At 37.1% G+C, this 26141-nt stretch overlaps 1 protein-coding gene across 1 annotated transcript in view; it reads left to right on the top strand.

Annotated features, from left to right (window-relative positions):
* Positions 1-26141, top strand: part of ATXN7 (ataxin 7) — an 85206-nt gene that overhangs the window by 870 nt on the left and 58195 nt on the right. The window contains exons 2-3 of the mRNA XM_012735163.1: positions 13-154; positions 374-442. Coding sequence (XP_012590617.1) covers positions 13-154; positions 374-442 — 211 coding nt within the window. The remainder of the gene's footprint in view (positions 1-12; positions 155-373; positions 443-26141) is intronic.

Raw genomic sequence — 26141 nt, 5'->3', positions numbered from 1 at the left:
CTGCGGCCCGAGGACGGCGGCCCCGGCGCCGCTTCCACCTCCGCCGCCGCAATGGCGACCGTCGGGGAGCGCAGGCCCCTGCCCAGTCCCGAAGCGATGCTGGGACAGTCGTGGAATCTGTGGGTCGAGGCTTCCAAACTTCCTGGAAAGGACGGTGAGTGTCCACGCCCTCCGCCTCCCCACGCCCCTCTATACCCCCAACCTCTTCTCCTTCACCCCTCCCCCCTCTTTGTGACCCGCCCCCTCGGGGGTCAGAGATGCTATCGCTTGGTTGGGGAACGCGGAGGTGCCGGCATCTACTCTGTTCTTGCGTGAGCGTGCGTCACTCCAGCCACTGACCTGCGTCTCTCCTCCTCGTGTGTGTATCTCCTAGGGACGGAATTGGATGAAAGTTTCAAGGAGTTTGGGAAAAACCGTGAAGTCATGGGACTTTGTCGCGAAGGTGAGTCCAGTTCCTGGATGAAGTTTCTGCAAGACCCAAGGAAGTTTTCTTACCTCCTTCACAGGGCTCAGAAACTTTAGCACATCTTTTCCACTCCTCCCTCATCCCCTCACACCCTCAGGAGAGGATGCTGCCAGAGGAGGAAGAAGGGCAAGGACTGCTGGCATTTGGGAAATCTAGCTTTCTCTGGCTTCCCACAATTGGGAGCAGCTGGGAACCCGTCTTTTGAGGCCTGGTATGGTGCAGCGTGAGTGACAGTGCTCAGTGATGAGCCCTGGGTACATGCAGTGAGTGTCTCCTGAAACCTGAGTTGAGGAAGGATGCTTTTGAAAGCATTTTCACATATGTTTTAGGGGACTCTGCAAAGGAATCCCCTTTGCCACCTGAAATTTTTTGCTGGCACTCAATGATTTTTGAATTTTTATAAAGGTGATACTTTACATTTCTCTGAGATATAAACTACAAAGTTGATGATGCTACAAAAGGATCATCACACATGAGGAGCCACTCAGATTTGTGCTCAGATTTATGTATGTATGTATGTATGTATGTATTTATTGTGAGCTGCCAAGATGGGGGGAGGGGGTGATGGGAAGGCCAGAATTTTATATGGTGGAAACAAGCCTTTAATGCCTTTAAGGAAATCAGCATTTAATTATTGGTCAGTTTTTTTTTTTTTAAAACTGGGAGAAGGATATTATAGGAAATTCTATAGCTAAAGTTGTGTCTTCAAAGAAAAGTGAAGGAGGTCAGGTATCTAGAAACTGTCAGACTTTTCCTTCAGATTGTCAGTCATCAGCCTTTGTTGTCTGATGGCTTCCAGGCCTGGACACACCATGGTCAGAAAGGACTTCTGGATTCCTTTCTGAACCTTCAGGATCAGTTGAAGTTATTCTTTCAGTGGTAACAAAGATAAGGCCTTCAGTGAGATCTTGGTATCCAAAATGTTTAATTTAAGCTCCTCTATTCAGTTTTATTCTTCAGGTGTAGCTGTTTATGTTGGCATAGTTATTGTCCAGGGCCCAAGCATAAGTAGAACTTGGGTAAATGGAACATTTAAGATCTAGAGTTGGCCCATAGTTAATCTGTCTTTACATTTAGTTCTTGTTTCTAGTGCTTGGTTTTTTGTTGTTGTTATTGTTGTTGTTGTTTTATATTTGCTGTTTCGGTGTTTTGAGTTGGCCACTTGTTGGCCTTTTAACACTGTGAGGGAGAGTAAACCAGTGGCAACTTTGAGTGCTTCCAATTGGAACAGATTATAGAGCAAATTTGTTGATTTTGAAAATGAGAATTGCTATTAGAGAGCAAAAGAAAGAGAGGGAAAGCACAGGACTTGGCTGGCGATGTTGCAATAGGAAAAATCAGTTGTTAGTCCGGTTTTAGTGTTGAGTTGGCAGCTTGCCTGGGCTTAAAACATTAAAATCACTAGGTGGTAACTCTCATAGGAAGCAGTTGGAGTAGAGCTTTAGAGGACCAGACCTGCTCTTATTCTTAGTCTTCTTTCTCTGTGTGTGGAAACCTTTGAGAAGCAGGGTGTTACTTATTGATAATTCCCCTATAGAGGGGATAGTAAGTTTACTAGGGTTTTACTGGGAAATTTGGTTTAGAATGAGACCCATCCAAATTTAGAAACTTGGACACAGTTGCTAATTATTTGTTATTTTCTGTTGATACATAGTTATCGGCAGGTCTGAGACCTCTTAACTATCTATCTTTTCTTGGCACAAAGGAGCCCATAGACTTGGTTGTGTGCACATTTGACATCAAATTATTAGCGATTATTAGAAGTACCATTTTTGAAAAGCTCCTTCTAACTAAGGACTAAGATTATCTCTTATCATTTATAAGTTATTGAAGCTGCCAAGATGGCGAAACTCAGCCTGAATGAAGTATTTAATTCAGCCCATTCTTAATTCATTTTTAACTTAGAATTTTCTGGGATCAATTAAACACCTAAGCATGAGAACTTTTCAACACTCATGAAGTGGATCTTTGTTTTTCTAGCAACCTGCTTATATTGGGATGCTTAAGGAAAGAAAATGAAAATTAAAAATTATTAAACACTTGTCTATTGCCCTTGACTAAGATTATCTCCTATCAGGAAGAAGTATTTGGGAGCTAAATTGATACTAAGTGAGGGTAAATTGATGATGTAAAGTACTAAAATCAGAAGCTCTCCGTATATGAAGATGTCTAGGGATATGAATCTGAGTTCTTGCATTCTCCAGCTCATGATTATGGGACTAGATTAGAAAACTGCATGTGAGAGAAGGTTGCTTAAGTCTGCATCTGTTTTATCTCTCGGATTTAGTTTTCCCTTTGTGAAAGTACATTTTTACAAGTAGTTGTAGGGATTGAAGTTAAGTAAGTTAAATAAGGGAAATTATTTAGTACATACTAATTTCTCTCAGCCTTTTCAACTGTTCATAATCTGAGGCCTGATTTCCTATTTTTCAATTTATGAGGTCAAGGGCTTTTAACCCTTTAGTAGGCTTTAGGGAGTCATAGTTCCCTGAAATTATATACAGATAGTATAAAGGTTTACTTTTCTAGGGCAAGTATCCACACCTTGTCTTGAATTCCAAAGACTCCTTCACACAGCTCCACTGTCCAAAATTCAGAATTGCAGTACTAAGGTCTTTTTATCTTTTCTATTTTTCCTCCTGTAGCTTATTTTGGTTATTTGCCTCCTGGCAAAACTGCACAAGGGTTAATGCTAGCAGAGTGTTTGAAACTATTAATTTACAATGGAAGAAACATTTACTGTGGCTTTGTTAATATGATCATCTATCTTATTCCCATTCGTACATTTAGTTCAATATTAGGATAAAATTTGGTTGATCAGGGTCAGCCTATTTGCCTCATCCTGTTTCTACTACCTTGTTTTGTTATTAACACTTGTAATATTAGTGGGTAGTAGAGTTGACTTTGATGGAAAGATTGTTAATACATTTTGACTTCAATGACTAAACTCAGAAGATAAATGACCATTTTTCCCCACCAGAGATTTGTGAAATTTTAGAGTTAATAAAATTATGCTTAGATGAAGTTAAATGGTGTGAATAATTGATTAAGGTTTCCATATTAGTGCCTGAGTTGATAGGGAAGTTGTAAATATTCTAATGTCACAGCAAATTCAAAGATAGTTTTATGTCATTGTGGTACTCAGCAGTGGAATTGGACAAGTGTTTTCTTTGGGAAGCTATTTCTAACTAAAGTTCACTTACACTTTTCTTTAGTCCAAACACTCTACCTTGTCATCATTTGAAAATACGTATCATGCGATATGGCAGTTTCCAGAGACTGGATGGTTATGGAGAAAGCTTCAGCTTCTGCACACCACTTTGTGCTCTGTGAATATCTGCACCCAAAATGAATGAGCCAGGCAGGTTACTGGGAAGATAAAATGGAATCATTCAAGAATGAAGGGTTCAAATGACCAGTTTTCCATTGTGTTGTGACTCTATAAAAGATTCTTATTCCGTGGAGAAGTATCTTCTGGCTCTAGGGGATACTAGAGGCTGTCTTTCAGCACTCCCCTTCTGCCCTGCATTGAGGTTAGCACTCCATTTGCACTTTTCAGAAAGGGTGCAGACAGGACACCACCTCTTTTATAGCTGATATTTAGGCAAGGGAATAGAATGGCAGGCCAGGGTGATAGCCACACTTGATGACAGGTGACTTCCCTGTCATATTAAAGACATAATTAAAGTTTGGGTGAGTTGGAAAAGAGGTTGTTTGACACCTACAGGCACCTAGGTTAAAAAAGAAAACAAACAGTTGACTGAGGAAATGGGTAACTTCAGTTATTACACATGACTCAAAGTAACAATGTAAAACATTTTTCTTTTTGGGGGGAAAAGTTCATAATTAAGTGAAAGCAAATAGGAGTTTGTTTGAAGTATTCTCAAAGTAACCACACTTTAAGCATAAAGTTTTCTCCTTCAAGTAGAGATTTCTGTTTTTTGGTAGTGTTTCCCTTGTATTTCCCCCCCAAACCCTTTCTTATAAACAATTTGAAAGTATACAAAAGTTAAAAAAAAAAGTATTTTTGCATGGTTGAAAGAAAAATTCTGAAGATGATAATTATTCCATGATGTGAAAAATAAGTGGAATTCAGATGGCAGTGTCCTTAGGTAAAGTTTCACTGGAATAGAGTCACAGCCTTTCATTTACTAATTATCAGTGGCTGGTTTCACCCATATAACCAGTAGCAGAGTTGTGCCTGTAACAGAGACCATATAACTCAACAAGACCAAAATACTTACACATTGGTTCTTTCCAGAAAAAATTTGTTGACCCCTGTTCAACTGTCTTCCTTGATTTGGGGAGAACTCATCCTACAGACTGGGAGTCTAGTAGTCTCTGAATTCTTTGTTTTTAGGAGGAGACTTTCCAAAATAGTACAATGCATTATTCTTACATCAAGAGTTTCTCAATACTAAAGAACCATGTTGGCCAGAAAGAAATACATGCTGACTGTAGGTAACATTCTATGTAAGAAGGTTCTTGTCCATGTGTTCTTTTTAAATTACTGCCTCTTTTCTAGGGTATATACCTGTGTCAGTGCAATTTAAGTACAGAGCATCAAAATACTGTTAACTGTCCCAGCTTCCTAGAACTTTGGACTATGAGGATAGTGCTTGCTTTTATTAAACTATTGAGTGGTATGTAAATATTCTGGAGAAAGAATCTGAAACTGTAATGAGATTATCAAAAGGGCACCTGGCTCACTTTCTTCAGAATGTCTGGTCTGCCTTTGAGCTGGCTTGGCAAAACTAAAGCGCTGCTGGAGGTCTTATGGATTATCAGGTAGAGTCCCCAGGAAACAAATCTGCATTTTGATTGACTACAGGAGTATAGATCCTCTGTAGGTTGCACATCTTTGATTTTATAGTTGCTGAAAAGAGGAGCACCTGGCATACTCCATGCTGAAGTCTCCATCCTCTACCCAAGGCTTCTCAGCCGATGGAAACCATGGAGTGTTACCTATGTTAGGATGGGGTTCCCAAGTTATACCCCATTTTTCAAAACTTTTGATTGACTCTTGTGAACTCTAAGCTCTCGAGGGAAGCTTAAGGAAATTGTGCATTATTGAGTATGACCCTTAGTTATGTGTGGTTGCATTTCTTTCTTCCTTATAAGGACACCCTCCTCCCCATGTCCACATTTACAGTGTTCCTCTATATATGTGAGCGGCTCAAGTAAATTTACTTTAGGTAATCTTATTTTTTTTTAAAGATTTTTTTATTTATGCATACAGAGCTAGGGTCCAGGAGTGGTGAGAGGATTCACCAGAGACAGTGGGGAGCAGAACAGGCAGATCGTCAAAGTACTCTGCTGAGGGGAGTCAGTGGGCGGGTCAGGAGAGGTCTGCTGCAGGCTGTGTGGATCACCTCCCGGTCCCGGGCACGCGGGGATTGAACTCTTGCTAAAGTTGCCTTAGCTTCTTGGTGCTATGCTTGTACCTGCTGTTCCACCAGAGAGGGCCTACTTTAGGTAATCTTTATAGAGTTATCCTGTGATCTAAAGTGAGCCTTGGAGAAAGGAGTAGCACACCAAAATCACAAAGTCTGCACAGGCGCTGTATGTACATTTACCTCTCAGTAGTCCAGTTGTTAACCTCATTTGTGTCACACTCCATCCAGAGTGTGCACGCAGTTTCATGAATCTGAGCAGATTGCTGTGACCGTTGTCATATACTGACTTTGGTTCCCCACCCCCACCCCAGATTTTTTTAAGCAAGACTGTTCCTTGCTGTGCTTTACTGCAGTCTATAGGATGTCTTTAACAGTTCTTTTATAATATTCTTTCTTTGAGGGGGAAGGGAAGTATGTGTGGTTTGAATTTGAAGTAAGTGCCTTTAAAAAAATTAAATGAAAGCTAAGGTGTAGGAGATAGCAAACATAGTCATCTGGGATTTGTGCCATTAAAAAAAATCTTTTAAAAAAGGAGAAGTGAAATTTCTCTATTTAAATAGCAGTTCAGTGCAAGATTGCTTTTAATCACATTGATATTCAAAGTTTATGGCAGTTTTTCTAATAAATGTGCCCTTCTGATTATTAAAGTATTTTTTGATTGAAGTTCTAAGGAGAAAAAAAGCCTGTTAGTAGACTTAACAGTTGGAGTTACTATACTTTGAGAGAAAGGCAGAGGATTACATTTATTATATTCATCTTGTACAGCAGGGATTATTATAAATGAGCAAAAGAAGAAGAATGATTTTGCATTTCAGGCACTTATAACATAAAACTAGATTAAGTATTCTTGTTCCTCTTTATATATAAAGACTTTAATAATATGAAGTGATTTTTCTCTTGTATGTAGTTTATGGCAAGTGAAAAGTAATAGTTCATTATCAATTAGAATCACAATTTTAAAAAAATTGTTATATGATGCTTTTCACTATCCTGAATTCCAGTAATACTATAGAAAAAAATAATGCATTTAATAAGTGTTTGAAGTAAACAATGAGCCAAACATAGAATTGCTAGTATTTTGTAATATTTATAGTTTGACTTACCTATAATTCTTAACCATCAGAAATATGGGGCCATTGTTTTGAAGTAAAGGATAATCCTTTAAAATTGAAGAAAGTTTAGATTTAGAAAGGACTAATTGCATTTGCCTTGCTTTTCTCATTATTTGTGGACTTTTTGGACCTCATTGTATGTTTTGATGTTTGAGAACTACTGCTTTAAATCAGTGTCACAGTGTCTTCCATGTGACCCTGCTTCTGTGTTCTGTTAACATGTGCTGTGTTAATAAGTGGGCCCATATCATGAGTTTGCAAAAGAACGTTACACAGAGGCAGGGCTTAGGCTTCCTTTCTGGAGTTAAAAATGAATTTGGGCTTACATTAGCTTTCGTAGCGACTAACTTGTGGAAAATTATGTAGCTTGGCTAAGTCTCAGTTGACTTATCTGTCAAATGATTACAGATTAAATGGTAGAATGCAAGTTTGACGCTAGGTATGGTGTCCAGCAAAGTTACTAATTTTATTATGTTTATTAGTAGTGAAAATGCAGTGTTGTGAGCTTGTCTCTCCTCAGGTGAGTAGCCAGGGCTCTCAGAAGAGCAGGGGGAGTGAAAAGCCAGTTTTCCTTGTCAGACAATATGTAGGCAGTGAGAGGAGACCTCAGCATGCTTGGGATAAGTGTGTGTAACAAAAGAACCTGAGTCTCACGCTTTCTTGGACTCTTAATAAAAATGAGAAGTGGGAGTTGACATTTCTTATTTCCTCCTGTAGTTATCTTTTGACTTGGTGAAAGAAGCCCAGCGTGGCTGTTTACTTTCTCCGGCTTGTATAGAGTTATGTTTGTACTTCTTCTGGAAGTCTAGTTTGTATTTCTCTAGGTAGATTCTTGTAATGCTTTACAAGCTTATTTTTCTGGACAAGAAAGGTAAATTATAGCCAGCAGAATAAAGTCATCTGCCCTAAGTTGGGAAATGGATCAAAGAGAGACCGTTTACATGACTTTAGCTATGTGTGGTGTTGGTGATGGGGTTTTCTGCTTGATGAGGAAATTTTTAAAAACTGCCTTTTCAATTCTTGGAAATTTCTATTTTATCTTGATGTAGTTCTCCATTTAGGTTACCTTCTTCTCTTTGGAAACTGTATAGACACATGTAATAGAAGTTATACATACTATTGTAAAGATTTTACTACAAATGGGAATATGGAATACAAAAGACACTGTTCTCTATAATTTAACTCTTGGTCACTTTAAAATCTTCAGATACAAAATTTGGACTCATGACAGTTCATAATAATCAAAGAATCCCATTTAACTATTTTGAGCATGTATTGATAGGCAATATTCAAACTTCCCAAACAGTCCATTTCACTTTTTTATTTTTTTTTTTTAAGATTGATTTATTTCAGTATACGAGAACTGGGGTATAGGCCAGAGGTGGGGGCTGTGTGGGGAGATTCACCAGAGACAGGGTGGGAAACTAGACAGGTGGGTCTATTGCTGAGGGTCATAGCAGACAAGACAGAAGTCTGCTGTATGATATGGTTAGCTCCCTGGCTGTGGATCGAACTCTTACTGCAGTGGCTGTTAATAGCGTCATAGTGCTGAGACTTAAGTCTCTGTGCCACCAGAGAGGCCCCCATTTCACTTTTGATAAATTCCAGACTTTCAAAGTACCCAGCCTAAGACAGTTTGTCAACTGTGAGCCCTGAGAATCCTTTGGCAGTTTGGGTATGCTCATTTACCTTTTATCCACAAACACTTGACAGGTACATTTTTTGTGCCTCTTGCTAGGATAGAGTACAGAGGCACTATTGCACATCAGATAAGATGACATAGCCCTTAATCTGAAAGTCAGGCGGTTGGTCTGCAGAGATTTATGGAGCTACGCTAAGTGTCAGGTTCTCTGATAGGTGTTGAGGATATGATAGAGTGACACTCCTCTTCCCTTCCCTCCTTCTAGTAGAAGCAAGAAGCATTAAATATTGCAAATATTTTTCAAGGACGTTGAGTGTTGTGAAGTCAAGAAAATAATTGGGTATGGAGGGGAAGAATCTCGCCAACATGATTAAGGACATCTCTTAGAATTTAGTATCTGACCAGAAATCTGAATGGCAATAAAGAAGTAACTCTCTCTCTCTCTTCCTTAGGCTAGGAGCTATCTCCTTAAAGGAGTCCCCTACATAATGGTAGATTGCTTGTAGCCCTTATCAAATAATTGCTCAATATAGTAGTATCTGGTGTCAATATAAAGTAAGTTATCACTCTTGCTATAATGTGGCATTATTATTAGACTTGGGGTTTAAATACCGCATTGAAGGAATTCTTTAAATCTGGCCTGGAGAGGGACAGTGGTGTCGACCACCCACTAATAACATTTTTGAGGGGTGCAATGATGCTTCATTCCCTGTTGGTTTTAATAGTTTGATGGCGCCTGTATTCTGGCACCCTCTTTTTGATTGAGTAATAAAATGCCGTGAAGAAAGAAATGGTTTGGGGTTTGGAATAACTGATTGTGTATGAACAAATGATAATATGCGTCAGTCCCCCGGCACATCTCTGTTGTTTGCTTGCTTAATATAAACTTGATGCTTTTTTTTCATCCTCTGAGTTGAAGAGGGAATTTATTTTCTCCCTTCCCATTTTCCTGTTTCCTTCTTTACTGTCGCTTTGTCTACTCACTGAGCTTTAGTGAAGATAGGGTCAGACTTTACTACATATTTTATGTACTATAAATTTCTGTTCTTATTTAACCCTATGTATGATGAGTTTTTCATTGCTAACTGGCAGCTGTTAATGATGATTTCTTTAATAGTTCTTATATTTGGTAGATGTTTTCTTAAGAGTTGTGGCTGTTGCTGAAGATAATCTATTTTGTGAGTTTATAATCTATCGTGAAATGTAGTCTTCTCATTGAAGTGATAGTTATGCTAATAATTAAGCAGCCCACTTTTAAACTTATTCCAAGTAAGATCATCCATATAGATTAGTAAAGTTGGTGGGCATTAGTACTCATCAAGGGCTGAGTGAGTGTCTGTAGAAATTTCACACAGACTCCCTTTTTCCCCTTACTAGTAATTTTGAAATAAAGCAGCCCCTTAAATACATATTTTGATTAGATAGCATTTAAGAACTATGAATGCATACAAATATGGACAGTTACAAGGTTTGCATGCCCATGTTATGTAAGAGTGGGAAAATGCTTTTCGAAATTATTTGAAAACTTGAAAATGTAGGCATTTTAGCAAATGTGTGCTATTGAGTAATAAGTAGAAATAGGGCTCATTTGAATACATCTGTGTGTCACTACAGAGTTTTACTTAACTGCTTTTTTTAATTACTTAATTAAGTGAAGGATTGCTTCATTTAACACTTACAGTAGTACTGCAAAGTAAGGACTTAAATATTAACCCCCATTTTAAAGATGTGATGACTGAGGCTCAGGAAAGTTGATTTGTCCCACTTACCACACAGTTTGTAAGTGGCAAAGCTGAGATTTATGGTCTGATTGACCCCAAAGCTAGACTGTCATCTTGGTTTATCAATTCAGTAGTTAATTACTCCTTTTGTGTTATTTGTGGGATACTTGGAATAGACTTTAATTTATTGGTAAATGAATAAAGTATCAATGTTACACTCCAAGGAACAGTTAAATCTAAGAAATTGCTTAGCTAGCATTTTTTTGGAACAGCAGTAGTAAAGTTCTGGTGGGATGAGTGGGCAGGGGGATTGTTTAAGAACTTTGAATTGAAAACTCTCAGTTCAGTGTATATTGTGTGAGGCGTGTAAAAGGCTATGCAAGAATTCATTGAAGATCCCTGATGTGTATAATTCATAAAAATGCCTGATGGAGAAAGGGTTTATTCTTGAAAGCATTATTAGATAAAACTGGTAAAAAAACAATTTAGAAATTTTTAAATGTAACAGAACTGACAATATACCTATCCTCTTATGATAATAGTCCAGCTGGGAAGATACAGAGACACAGGTAATATAACCTTTTATGATAAGGTACAGAGGTTCTAAACCAAAGGTTATCCAGGAATCTTCCTTTTGAAAATTCAAATGACTAGTTTTTAATCTTCTCTTGTACCAAGTCATGTTCTTGTTGATATTAGATAGCAAATGGATTGATTTGATCTCTCATTCTTTTCTCTCTCTTCTCTGTTTGGTTTGATGGTAGTGTTTCCCAGGAGGGAAATGGGTTGCAGAAACAAAGGCTTCCATCATGTATTTTTCTTTGCCTCCATGCTGTTTCATTCTGGAGGTCTTGCCTATATGTGATGGCACTGCACAAAGCAAATGGCATTTGCATGAAGGCCAGGCCAGCCTGCCTTTCCTGGCTGCAAGTCTGCCTCCGGCTTTCCTTTGATTCTACACACAGTAGGTCTGCACTCCCTGTTGTTAGTGAAGTGCCTGACAAGCAGTGGAGATGATGATTGTGCACAGGAACTGGGAATTACTTCTCAGTTGCCATTGGCAGGAATCTGTAGTTTTGAAATGATTGTGACTTAATTGGACTTAATTTATATTTTTTCCCCAGAAAAAGTAGGTCTGAATGTATATCCCAGGAAAAGTAGGTCCTTATGTATATCTCAATGGTTTTCAAATACTACTGATTACTTTGAGAGGTCAGACTTCAATGCCTGATTTCAGTAAAATATAGCAGTCCCTGTTCAGAGATTGCTTTCCTTCCACTTTAAAAGATAACAAGTTAAAAAAGATAACAAGTTTTTATTTTTATTCCCAACTCTCCAGGAAATTTTAAGTGCTGTCAGTTTCATGAAAAGGTAATTAGGGAATGAGTAGGGAATATGTCTTACAAGCCATTAGTTTGGCATCAGCACTCAAGTCCTTATTTGCTTGATGAAAATCCCTCAAAATAAAATCCCTTAGTGTGCAGGCCCTCCGCCATTATTCCTGGAAGGCCGGACCATAATTATGTCTGTATCTGGGCACTGTCAAATGAAGAGAGAAGCCAGAGTGGAAGAACAACTACCTACTCTTTCTCAAATTCCACTCTCGAAACTTTGGTGTGAATTCTAACGGTCTATTGTTTAAGGATTTTGATGTAAAGTTTCAAGACATTGACCTGTGGGCTCATTTCTGTGGAGATAGAGTAAGAGCTTGTGTGTTAATTTTGTTAAATTTGGTTATTAATGTAGCATGGGGGAGTGGAATAATGCTGTTTGAAAAACCTGTTAAGGAATTAAAGTGAAACAGAGGGGTCTAGAAGTAGTGACCTTTACAGCTGGAATCAATGGAATGTATAGAGTGAAAGTTCTCACTTCTTATTTCTACTGCTCATCTTCATGTATTATTTTAAGCATTTCCCAAAAGAGTGGAAGGAAAAGCATGAACTTTAATAATCCAAAATTGTATTTTAGTTCAGAGACAGATTTTTTGAGCTATTACTGTGTATATGCTCAGGTATGAAACCAGTTCTTCCCATGTGTCTGGCCCTGACTAGGAGCCCCTATAGACATGAATCCTCATGGACTTTTCTCTTGCAGCACAGAACTAGTCAAATGCCCCTGGCCTGTGTGGCCCCTTGAGGGGTTGATACCGCGCTTCCTTTTCCTTATAGCCTTTGCCTTCCCTTCAGAAAGAAGGTACACCATTACTATCTCTATTTGTTTTGGTTTCTGTGCTCTTGGCTGTTTTTCTTCTGGTTTCTGTGATCTCCTTTTGTATACCACACCCTCTTTAAATTGCCTCCCTTCCCACTTTTCTAACTTTTACTTAAGAAAGAGTTTGGATTAAATCCTGTTCTCTTTCAGTGTCTCCCATCTCATGCATGACATGGGTGACAGATGTACACTGCAAATGATAAACCTGTGTCAGAGGAAAGCAAAGTCGTATGTGCAGTAGTGAAAGTAGACACATGCAGAAATACTGTTGCAACACTTTAAAATCAGGGTTTTTCAATGGGATTATTTGAGTAACAGGAGGTCCTTGAATCTCTTAATAGATTCATGCAAATCAGGCTGCACTGATTTCTAGGGGGAGAGAATATACCTTTCCTTGACTTTGATGACTCAGCAGTGTTCAGCACCACCAATGAAATTACTCAGTGTTTTTATAAGATCATTGTAAGTCTTCAATATTATGTTACTTGTACTAAGATTTAGAGCATGTTTTAATTTCAGTTCCCATATTCAAGAAAAAAAGTTTAAATGTCCTATTTACTTTCTTTTTGTTTTACTTAATGCTGTTATAGCAATATTGTTTTCTGTAATTTTTCTTAAAAATATATTTGGTAGGTTCTTGAATAACATCATTTTCCTGCTCACATTGATGTTAAAAAAATTGATTCCCAGGAATTACTGCATATTTTTCCCAGGTCTCTGTGGGTTTTCTCTCGACACTCAAGTGTCATCCCACATCCCAGGAATATGCACGTGAGGTTCATTAACATGTCTCAGTGTCTCTGACTGGGTGAGTGTGGGTTTGTTTGTACCATGAGTGGATGTGTCCTGTCCAGAGTTAGTGGGATCTTGTGCCCTGATCCATAGGGGTCGGCTTTGTCTGTATCCCTAAACTGGAGTGAGCATGTTGGAGAATGAATGAATGAATGCAAATGATTGGTTAATTCTAGATGAATTCTGGGTCTTTAAAAGTTTGGTAATTTTTTTTTTTTTTTTGTCATCAGAAATACACTGTAGGAACTTACCATTTGTTTATATCAGTGAATCTGTGATAATGGTTTCATTATACATCCTTTCATTTAGCTTTTCAGTATTCAAGAACATTTCCAAAAAATGTTAAGTGATCACTTGCTCTACTGTATTCTGGCTGCATTAAAGGTTAAGAATCATAAGTAGGCCACCTGAGGACATGATTATTTTTTGTCATCATGATACTTTACCTGCATCATTTCATTCAGACAGGCAGATAAAAAGCTCATGCTTACCTGAAGTTTAAGGACAGATGAAGTAGACTTTAGGACAGGAGGTGGCAGCCAGAGTGAGCTTTCTGAAACAAATATCTCATAGTGTTTAATGTTGTTTAAACTACTTGCTCTTGCCTTTAGGGTAAAATTGAATCACTTAATGTCCCTGATGAGCAAAGTTCTCTTTACCCAAAGCCTTCTCAGTCTCTCAGCTCCTTAGCTCTTGGGCCCTTAGGTTGTGAGCTGTCCCCTATGTTGTACCTTTTCCCAACCTCCCTACTCCCTTCTTTCCTCTAACATCTTTCCCTACCAGAAAGAAAATTAATCCCCTGTCTCTTAGGCCTAAGCTTTGGCATTAATTCTCACACATAGCTTTTCTGGGCTTTTGGTCCAGCTTTATAGCTGCAGCTTACCTTTTGTGTTCCACCATTAGAAAGTCTTCCATGTTGTTGCCTACAATTCTGCCTTTTTTTTTTTTTTAACCTGCTGCATGGTATTTTGTAGTGCGGCTATTCAGTGGTTGTTTTAACTCGGCCTCTATGTCTGGTCAGACTGTTGGCAGTTTTGCTGCTTTAAAGTACCTTACACACTTCTTTTGCACTAGTGAAATTTTAATCTGTTTGCTTGCTTCTTTGTAAGTAAGCAAATAGCTCAGGGCATATTTAAGTAGCTAAATGCCCCAGTGCCCAAGTGTCAGAGGTTCATCCAGGTGACAGAGAAGTATATGATAACTGGGTGCACAGTTTTTTTCTTTTGATGTCTGTCTTCTTAGGATCTTGCTTTTTTTTTTTTTTATTGGATCCTGTTTTTTATTTTTTAAAGATTTATTTATTTATACAGACAACTGGTACAGGCCAGAGGTACAGGGGCAGTGAGAGGATTCACCAGAGACAGAGTAGGGAGCAGAACAGGCCGACTGACTGACAAAGTACACTGCTGAGGGGAGCAGCGGGCGGGTCAGGAGAGGTCTGCCCTGCCACGCGGATCACCTCCAGGGCAGCCAGGGTTCAAACTCATGTTGAAATGGCTTTAGCTTCTTAGTGCTGTGCTTTAACCTGCTGCTCCACCTGGGAGGGCCCTGGACCCTGTTTTTTTACCTTGTCTTCCTAACTCCCAAGTTTTGGACTGTTGAAATTAGTCTTCTGTCCTATAGATACTTAGTACTCTGTGATTGTAAAATGCAGTCAGATCTTCAGTGTATTGTTAAAGGAGATTAATTGTAGCCTTTGTCCTTATGACAGTTTCCTTCAGCTGAGAACCTCAATACACCTGAATATTTGCTCTTTAACCCACACTAAATCTAGTTGACTTTCTTCATATGTTCTGTACACCCTGGCCTCCATATTCTCAAACAGTGGCAAATCTGTTTTCTCTCGCTCGCTCTCTCTCGCTCTCTCTCAAAAAAGTCCATGATTAGTTAACTGTACCTCTCATGGCTGAATTTGCGTTGAATTTGAATAAGAAACTCCTAAAATTAAGTCACTGTAGTTATAGCTATTTTTTTTTAGCAGAGGAAATATAATTTCCCTGTGACTGTAGTAATTGTCATCTTCTGTCTTAATGAAACGATAGTGTACAAAGTAGTTGTTAGATAGCCTTTTTAGGGAAGTGTAATGGATTCTGCTGAAGGGGAAATAAATAGAGTCCATGATTGTAGAAGTGACTAGTTGGTTGTGTTGTTGTTGTTCGTTTGTATATTTATTTTTAAGATAGGATCCTTGTTTTCAAAATACTAAGGCAGTTGTGGAAGTTGAGTGATTAATTCATTCATACATTTTATTCTTGGGAAGCTACTAATGTTTATCCTTGTAGTCAGAATCATTAGTCACCCAAACTCCTTTGCAGAAATGGCTAACACTGGTTTGTACCAAGAGGCCAAAGCCTTAATTTCTCTAGGAACCAGAGAAGCTTACATCGTATCCTTTCAAATTGACCTGCCAATTGACAGCCTCTGGCAAACTTTTCATTCCTACTTGCTCAGAGATTGTGATTGAATTTGGACTCATCCTTTACTTTGTGCTGAAATCTGACCACATCTGGAAAGAAAATTCACAGATTTGTCTGGTTTCTGAGTTTTTAGGGAAAGGTTTTTTGAATATGCTTGTGGAAACCACTGTTTGAACAATTGATGGATATATAAGAAACGAGTCATCTGCTAGTTCTTCTGGTTCATGAGGTCAAGATTGGGTGGAGAAACAGTGGGCAAGAGATGGCCTTTGTGAAAGTCAGAAAGGGAATACTTCTGAGGAAAGAGGGTGAAATGAGGAGTATTCTGTCCTGGTGACTCAGTTCTTTAAGTACTTCCTCTGGGTTCCTGTAATGACACCCAGAGTTTTCAAGATGTTAATGTCTGTTACACAGCAGCATAGCATCGCAGATGCATATAATCCCAGCTCCATCACTTCCCTGCTGACCTTGGACAAATTATTTAGCATCTCACAAGAATAGTGTTTCCCCCTTAGATTTTTGAGGGTTCTTAAACTAACACAGAGTTTCTTAATCCCAGTGTCATTGACATTTGGGGCACTATAATTCTTTGTTGTGGGAGAATATAGACTGATTAGCAGCATCTCTATCCTCTGTCACTAAGTAGCACAAGTATATCACCACTGTTATGACAATGATAAATGTCTCCAAGCACTGCCTTTGTCCTGTGGGGGTCAGAGTTGCCCCTGGTTAGAGACATAATTTTATTGTATATGAAGTCTCACTCAATGTGTACATATAGAACCTTTCTTCAGTGTTTAATGTAAGATGTTTGATAAATGTGGATGAAGGATGCTAGAGTTGCTGTTATGATGTTGAAGGAATACTAGTTCATTCTTTAAAAATCACATTACAGAGGAGACCCTTTACTTCCTTCCCATTATGCTTTTCATTGATAGTGCCCAATAGCACCCACAAAGTGTTATTGTAGCTGTTATCATATATCCTACTTTACAAAATGGAATACAAAGTTAAAGGTTACATGCCTTTATTCTTCCCCAAAGGCTGATAATAACATAGACTTAATGGCAATTTTGAAATTAAGGACTATGTTATTTCTGTATCTATCTGACTTTGCAGTGAGAACCTCTTTCTGAGCTTCTCCAAATATTTCCAAATTATTTCCCTCAATATTTCATACAACAGTGTCTCAAACATACAGTCGCAAACATTTGAACAGCCTGCATTTTCTAGTGTTGTATGAGCACTGACATGAGGCTTTGGGCTTTCAGACTGCTCAGGACAAAAAACTGTCAAATCTCACATCTTATCAGTACCAACATTTTTGTTCAAGTAGTCCCTATTTTGCCCTTCCTATAGTGTGCTTGAATGATTATTTGATTGACTGTGTTAAGATGAGTATAAACTAGTGTTCTGACACTGTTGATAAGAAACATATGTCTAAAGTTTTTATAGGAGGGTTGTATCATAAATGTTTGTAACTTATGCTGATTGTACGATACAGTGGTACAATAGAGAAAAGTAGTGTGGCTCAGTCACCAGTTATTCAATGCATCTTGCCCTGAAATGTGTTTGAAATGAGAACAATCTTTTGTTTACCTTTGTATTTCTAGGATTTTTAAGATTGCTTCAAACATAGTAAGCACACACATAATTGTGGAATATTGATTGCTTTTTCTTTACTTGATTTCAGTTCTTACAGATGTCTCAGAGTGTAAGCATCTAATTGTCTTGTAATTCTGGTGTTTAATTAAACAGGTTTCTTTCATACAGTACAGCCTCTAAACATAATGCAGCTGCTTCCTCTGGTAAAAACAGACACACATTATAATATCTGTGACACAACTGGCTGTGCAGGACTTACTAGTCGTTTTCCATGTGGTGTCTGAGGGCTTTTTAAGGATTTCAGCTGAGTTTAAAAACCAGTCATCTGAATCCTTTCTTAAAATGGAACTCTACTGTTAGAGTCAAGATAGAGAGAATCCTTAGTGTGTGCAGCAAACTGTGACATCAGTTGTATGTGAGGTGGGCTTAACTGATCAAGTGATTTTTTTTTTAACCTCTGAAATGCTGAAAATATATGCCTGGAGACTGGATTTCAAAGATGATATCTAATTAGAAAGTTTGGTTTTTATGGTGTCAAGTACAGGATAACTCAGTTGCCTATTTGATTTTCTCACATACGGTTTTGTGTAGCAAAGTAGGAAACTGCCTATGGTAGGTTCTAGGTAAGTATTTGTTGATAGATTAAACTCAAATTCTTTCATAATGAAAGAGATGAGGTGCTATCTTTGAACAAAACTGAGTTTTTCTCCATCTACTCAGCCTAGATTTTATGCTGTTGACAGATCAGTTTTCTAGTCAGCCCCTTTCTTTCTTGATTGAATATTAATACTGTGATAAATATTAGAATCATTATCATTTTCTAGTGAACATAATCTGATTTACAAGTATTCTACCCATTTAAAGAAAGTCAACACACCCCATGATAAGAAATCTCAAAACAAGAGAGAAAATGTCCATGCTTTAGCCTAGTGTAATTATTTCTGCTATTCAGTTGCATAGGCAGGCTGCCAGGAGATAGGGATACAAATTAATTAACCAACTGTTTGCAGAGATATGGCCATGTCATTACTGATAAGTATAGAAGTAAGGAAGGCAATGTGTGGGTTGTTTTTCAGAACCAAGGGAGGACACAGTACCTGAAATAATATAAAACAGACCAAAAGCATAAGTGAGGGGGGTGAGGGTGGCAGGGGGAGGGAGAAGAATAGATTCTGTTACTGTGTCAATTCTATAAGAGCTGAATTTTTCTTCTTATTATTAATTTTTCTTAGAGATGACACATAGTAAACTCCTTGGTAAATACTTGTTGGAGGAAGGAAGGAAGATCTGACTAGTGACATACTATTGCATGCTGGTAAGGACTAGAACTTAGAGTCAACTAGATTTAACCTTTAACTTCAGCCCCACCTCTTGTCAGCCCTATGATCCTGTGCTAGTTACTTAATCTTTCCATGCCTGTTTCCTCATATGTAAACTTGGGCTAATAATAGTACCTATACCAGCAGGATTGTTGTGAGGATTACATAATATGAAACATATACTTGGCATACTGGATAGCCTTGTAAGTACTCAATAAATGTTTGACATAGTGCAGGTTGTTACTATATTGTATTTAAAACTTTTTCTTGATCTATTACTTTAGAAACATTCAAACACTAGGAGAGATTGGGTGTTTAACTTGAGGTATCACTCTGAACTGTGGCTATGCAGGTGTTATCTGCCAACCACATCTGTTTGCATATGGTTGTGGTAAGTGAGCATTAAGTACCTTATTCAGGTATGTTGACCAGTTTGTCCTCGAAGGATAAGGAATGAAACTACAGAGTCTGAAGAAGTAAAACTGAGATAAGAGAATGCACAAAACTTTCTTGAGAAAATGCTGCCTATTACACACCTTCTAGTTATTGAAACAAAAGTGAGTGAATGAGCTAACAGTCAAAACAAACCCAGAATACTTAAGTATTTTCCAGTGGTAATCATGTGCACCTAATCTGTTTGAATAGGAAAAGCCTTTGTAACATTGAAATTAGGAGTAGAAGCAATTAGCTAGTGATCAACCCTATCCCCACCCCTCTGCCTAAGTGTTCCCTACAGATTTCTCCCCAAATCCAACCAGAGAAAGCAGTTGTACAAATAGCTCTTGTGTGTGAATTGAGACCAAACATTAATAATGATTACAAAATAAAGTACACCATTCAGAGAAGTTGGCATTAAGACCAAAAGAACAAGTAGCACTTCAGGGACTTGGTCAGAGCTTTTCCCAACTGTCTTCCAGGTCTGACTAAGTGCTTTCAACTAGAAGGCACTGGAGTATAGGTGTGAACATATCTGATTGATTTGCTTTCATAGGCATTTATGAGAACATTAAATTGACATATGATTGAGTACACCGGAATCTTTTTAGACACAGGGAAGCTTTATTTTTATTGTTAACTTCTTTATAAATCAAGCTCATTTTGGAGAAAGCTTTAATTCACTATTATATGCAAGTAGTGAGTAGTTCCAGACATTTATATGTGATTCTGAAACCAAATTTTTAGTTTGTGGATGACTTTGATTTATATTGACACTAAATATATATGCCTTGTTTCCCTTTTTAACCCTTTCCCCTCCAGCCTCATTTGAGGAAGTGATGTTTTAGGACTTGGTTTATAAAGTGTTTCTGTAAAATTAGGAGTCTGCAATATGATGACCTACTGGGTATCTTCTTGGAACTTTCAGAGGCACCTAGATTTCAGATGTTCCAAATGTATGTTCCTTACTCTTAGACTTGGTATTCTTCCGGGAGTCCTTCTCAGAGACTGGTACCACCCATCCATCCTGTTCTACGGGATGGGAAACTTGGCATTCTCTGCACCACCCAGGCATCCCGGTCATTAATAAGTCATGTAAACAGTTTCTTCTAAATACCTCTGAATCCTTTCTGTGTCATCTTGCTCCCCCAAATCCAGGCTCCCTCATTTTCTTACTAGTACTATGACAAACAACTCCTGACTGGTCTTCTCACCCAATGCTGCAGCAGAAAATATTAATGTTGAAAATAATAAGTTCTATTAATAATATCCTTCATTAAAAGACTTTAATAAGTACTTCTATATGGGGGAGTAAGGACCTTCAAAATTGACTTTTCCATAAACATGAGGACAAGATTTGTTAAAATTAACATTTTCAGAATTCACAATGGTTATATCTCTGTAAATACAGCAAGCTGTGTGTTGTTTTAATTCTGTTTCAACTTCCTCCTTAACCCTACCCCCCAACTCCACAGTAACTTTGAAAACCAACAGCTTCACAACTATGGTACCTGTGAAAACCAGCAGCCTAGCAGCCACAAAGGGATCGGAATGGATTTGGAGTTCCACCAGAGAATTGACAGTGTTGAAACTATCTCATACTTTTCTAAAAGAAATTCAAAATACTAACAGTAATAAGCAGCATTATTGAACATGACAGTTAATTCAGTTAGGCTAAAAAGACACTGACCTTAATGCTAGAGGAAAAACACTGGGAAATGAGATGTCAATTGGGGTTTTCAAGAGGTCCAGCATTTTCTTGAGAGTCTAAAAAAACCACTTATATATGTATGGCCATCTAATGCTGAAAAATGACCTGAGAAAGTCCTCATCTTTCGTTTTTGACTAACCTAGAAGCTCTATGTAAGTAGGAATTGACTAACCTAGAAGCTCTATGTAAGCAGGAATTGAAGGCTAAGAAGAATAAACTGCTTGTTCTAGAGCATTTACAGCTTGCTGTAGAACATTTACAGCATGCTCTAAACATATACACAGCCCCTCAGCACAGGCTGGGAGATTCATTGATTCAAGTTATTTAATAAGGTCTTTGTCCTATAATTAGTTGACCACCTACAACAAAGAATATGAACTTTTTATACAAGTAGACAAGATAAAAAAACAAGGACACTTTGGTTTGATTTCCAGAATGGCCACATTATATATTTACATGGTCCACTTTTCAGTAACAACAAAATATAATACAAATAAACAATAAATACGGCCCATATGGAATGGTAAAAATGTGAAATGCAACCATAGTAAAGCAAAGCTTTCATATGCTGTTGAAATTAAGTTAATTATAATCAAACTAGATTGTTTGAATTTAAGATGTTCTTATATTCCTCAGGACAACCATAAAGGCAGTAACTAAGGGGGGAATAAAATATAGTGGAAGTATTTAAAAATATATACTAGATTTATCACAAAAGGAAGGAAACAAAAAGAGAAAACAAATAGCGAAAACACAGGTATAAATCCTATGTTATCATTAATTACATTCAATGTAAATTAACACTAATCAGCAGGTAGAAATTAGCAGAATAACTTTTTATAAAAAGATTCTACCATATATCATTAAAGAGAGGCTCTTCAGATGTAAAATGAGAAATATGTTGGAAGTTAAAGATGGAAAAAATACACAAATAGTAGTTAAAAGAGCTGGATAGACTATATAGTTTTAGATTACATCAATACAAAACTGGCTTTAAAAATGTCATTAGAGACAATGGAAGAAATGTAGCTGTGAATTAGGAAGAAATAATAACTGTAAAGATAAATTCATTTAGCAGCAGAACCTTAAAGTACATTAAGTAAGAAACTGACTCTGAAAAGAGAAATAGTCAATTCCACATTAATAGTTGGAGATTTCAACTCTCTTTCAATAATGGCTGTAGCAGCTAGATCAGCGAGAAAATAGATGATATGAAAAATATAAACTAAACACAGTGAACAGCAGAATAAACATTCTGAAATGCATTGACATTTTCCCCAGTATCATATATTGTTACATAATGAAAAAGATCTCAATAAATGTTAAAGGACTGAAGTCATAAAAATGCAAAGAACATTCTCTGACTACAATGAAATTAACAAAAAGGTAATTGGGAAATTGACAAACATGAACAAATCAATATAATCCTGAAAAAGCAGTGGTCAGAGAATAAATTACAAGTGAAATTAGAAAACACTTTGAAAGTAATGAAAATGAAATACAATTTACATACAACTGCTAATGTAGTGCTTAAGAAAAAAATTATAGCGTAAATAGTTCAAAACTAAGATTGATCTCAAATCGTTAACTTAGTCCTCTACCTTAAGAAGTTAGAAAAAGAATAGCAAACTAAGCCCAAAGCAAGCATGAGAACAAAAAATAAAGGTTAGAGTAGAAATAATGAACTTAGGGCCCTCCCTGGTGACACAACAGGTTAGAGTGTAGCACTAGGAAGCTGTCTACAGCCATTACAACACTGAGTTCTGTCCCCGGCCAGGGAGGTGACCCACATGACTTGGCAGACGACTGCTCCCCTTATTATTGTACTTCAGTAGATCTTCCTGTTCTGTTCCCTTTCTGTCTCCGGTAAGTCATCTCACCCTCCCACCTGTGGCCTGTACCCCAGTTCTTACATGCATAAATAAATCTTTTTTTTAAAAAAAAGAATGAACCTAGAATATAGAGAACAGTAGAGAAAAATAAAAAAAACAAAAGTTGATCTTTGATTTTGACAAAAAAATAGACAATCCTTTATCTATTTTAAAACTTTTTATTGCTATTACTCATATTGCTGAATCAGGAATTAAATAGGTGACATCATTACTAACCTTAAGAAGCAGAAAGTGTTAGAAGGAGATATTGTGAATCATTAGTATAGCAATTTATTAAATACCCTAGTTGTTATGGACAAATTCTACCAAATCTGACTCAAGAATTAGAAAAATCCAAAAAGACCTAGTATAAGAATGAATTAGTACCTTTAAAACTTCTCACAAAGAAAAGGAACAAGGTTACATGACCTCATGATAAACTTTGATACCAAATATACAATTCTAATCAAATTTATCTTAGAAAAAGGAAAAGAAGGGTACACTTGTTAATTTATTCTATAAAGCCATTATCCCAATGCCCGAACTAAAGACATCACAAGAACTGAAAAATACAGACTAATATGCTCATTATCCATTATGAAATATATATTCTACAGTGTACAATATGCTTGATATACATTTGGTGGATGGATAGATTGGGAAAAGTCTGAGTTACTATGATATGAATAATTTCAGTCCAAGTTATCTGGTGCTTTATTTTCAGCACTTCTCAAATATATGTGAATTTTGTTACAATGCAGATTTTGATTTAGAAAATCTGGGTTGGGGTCTGAAGTTCTGTAATTCTAACCAGATTCTCAGTTATAGATTATTGACCTATGATTATACATATGATCATAGATACATATGATCATGCAGTAAGTATTTGAAGATGAACGTCGAATTGGATACATAGAAGATAGAAGAGTATTCTCTCTGTGACTTGAGGAATCTATCAAACTCAATTATCTTTTAAAAGTTCTGAATCTTTAATTAAGATACTTAGAGACTTTACAAATAAAAGCTAATTGTATCTTACAATATTCCCTTTAAGGTATTTACAAATGATACAGATCTCCAGTTTGCTATAGTCACCATAGCTACAAAGATGATAAATAATCAGCATACATAAAACAATATGCTAAACATAGTATACCAAGTGAAAGTTGGCCATTATAATTTTAGTTTTTATGTGTTCATTACTGTATATGGAAAATTTATTTTTGTATATTGATCATGTGCATAGGCTGAATGTTTGTATTCCTAACCCCCACCTCATCCCCAAATTCTCCTGTCAAAACCTAATCCCCAGTGTTAGGATTTTAAGAGGTGAGACTTTGGGTCACTATTTAAACATGAGGCGGAGTCTTTATGAATGGGATTTGTGTCCTGTGAAAGAGGCTCTTTTCCCCTGTCTGCCATGAAGGCACAGCAAAAGAATGAATGTGAAACAGGAAGCAAGCTCTCAACACATTTGCTAGAACCTTAATCTTGAACCTTCAAGTTTTCAGTTTTATAATGTTTATTATATATATGTCACCCAGTCTACAGCAGTCTTAACCAAGTAAGGCAATCTTGTATATCCTGTTAGGTAAACTGCTTGATAAACTGCTAAAATCTAGGAAGTTTTTTTGTCATTTCTTGTGATTTCCTATGTAGATAATCAGTCATCTGCAATCAGAACACTTTTATTTCTTCTTTTCAAAGTTGTGCATCTTTTGTTTCCCTTTTTTGCCTTATTTCCAGCTGGAACCTCTAGTACTATGTTAAGTATGGTGAGGGCCATCCTTGCTTTGTTCCTAAGGAACAAAAGGAGGAGGGATGCATTTGTCTTCATTATGTATGTTAGTTCTAGGTGTCATGGTAAATGTTCTATTACAGGCAAAGAGGGCATTTCACATTTATCTTTATTCCTAGTTATGTTGGTATTTCCCCTATCATGAATGGTATTGCATTTATTCAAATACTTTTTCTGCATTGGTTGTTATGATTATTTTTTTTTCCCTCCTCAGCCTATTAATATTGTGGATTACATTGGTTATGGGTTATTTGAAGTATCTTGCTTAGTTTCCAAATGTGTGGAAACTTTCATATCTAGTGATACTGAATTCTAGTATTCTAGTTTATTCCATTGTTATCAGAAAAATATACTTAGTTCATTCAGTTCTTTTAAATTTTATCAAGGTATGCATGCATGCATGTATGTATTATATATGTATGTATGTATGTATGTATTATATATGTATGTATGTAATGCCCCAGGACATGGTCTGTATAAGACATATCACTTAAAAAACATAAAGTTGGGTTAATAGGCCTTCCCCTTCCAAAGTCATGCTCTTCTTATTTATATGAGAGCCATGGGTCTTCTGGGTACAAGACACTTGGTGGATGTGGTGATGAGGTGTTGCTGTGTTGAGTGCCTTTTGAACAGAATAAGGAGTGCGATTCTTAACAGTCATGAAATTATATTTTTCGAGAAAATAGTAATGATAACAATACGTGCTACGTTCATTGAGTCCATATTTATATGTGGGCTTAGTGGGCTTATTAGCACTACCTAGTGCTTCTATGTGTGTGTGTGTGTGTTCACTATATATAGACAGACATAGAGCCTAGTATTTTACATGAATTGTCTCCTTCAATCCAACAATCTACTGAGATTTATATCATTGTCTTCAACATTTTTCAAAGTATAGAAGCTATCTGGAGGTTAGCTTTGCTTGAGGTTAGGATACGAACTAAGTGGTAGACTCTTAAGTCTATATCCTACCATAGACTACAAGTTTAACTGAAAGGTAGTGATGCAAATAAGATTCAGTAAGGATTTGAGGAGATGGTACTTATGGATTTAGAATTCATGAACTTGCAGCATGGTTTCTGACTTGAGAGGGCAGAATTTACTGACAGTGTTTTGAGCAGTTTAAGGCATATATAGAATAGATTATCATGTGTACTACCATCTTGGTCATATTTGTAGCCTTACCTACCTTTTCTAATCTAATTCGAGATTCCCTAGGATTTTGATATGTGTCCTCTATTTTCTCCCAGGCACTGTATTTCGTTTTCATAATAAGTGATGGTAATAATAGTACTAGTGGCTTCTGCATTTCCCTGTGGAAGGGTTACTCTAAGCCATGCCATTTGTAGTTAGGTAGTATTAGATAAAATGAGTATTAGATAAAACTGTTTATTTCTAAGTCTTTAGTCCTTCGATGCTTTTGCTGGTTACACCTTCTTGAAGCATCTCATTTTTTCTTTCTTTTTAATCCAGTTTTTATTGACTGCTCTGTTTCAGATAGGACCTCAAACCTAATGCATTTTCGCTGATTATTAGCCTATTTAGTCTTGGTTGGTTCTATCATTTAACACCCTGTGGCCAAAGGGAAGTCCCGTCCCTTTACTTTTTAGAGCATAGGATATTACTTTAGGAGGTGGAAGTA

This window comes from Condylura cristata, unplaced genomic scaffold (genome assembly GCF_000260355.1).
Source record: "Condylura cristata isolate star-nosed mole 26May11 unplaced genomic scaffold, ConCri1.0 scaffold00004, whole genome shotgun sequence".
NCBI lineage: Eukaryota > Metazoa > Chordata > Mammalia > Eulipotyphla > Talpidae > Condylura > Condylura cristata.
Note: the sequence above shows the minus strand (reverse complement) of the source record. Positions and strands in the feature narration are given on the sequence as shown.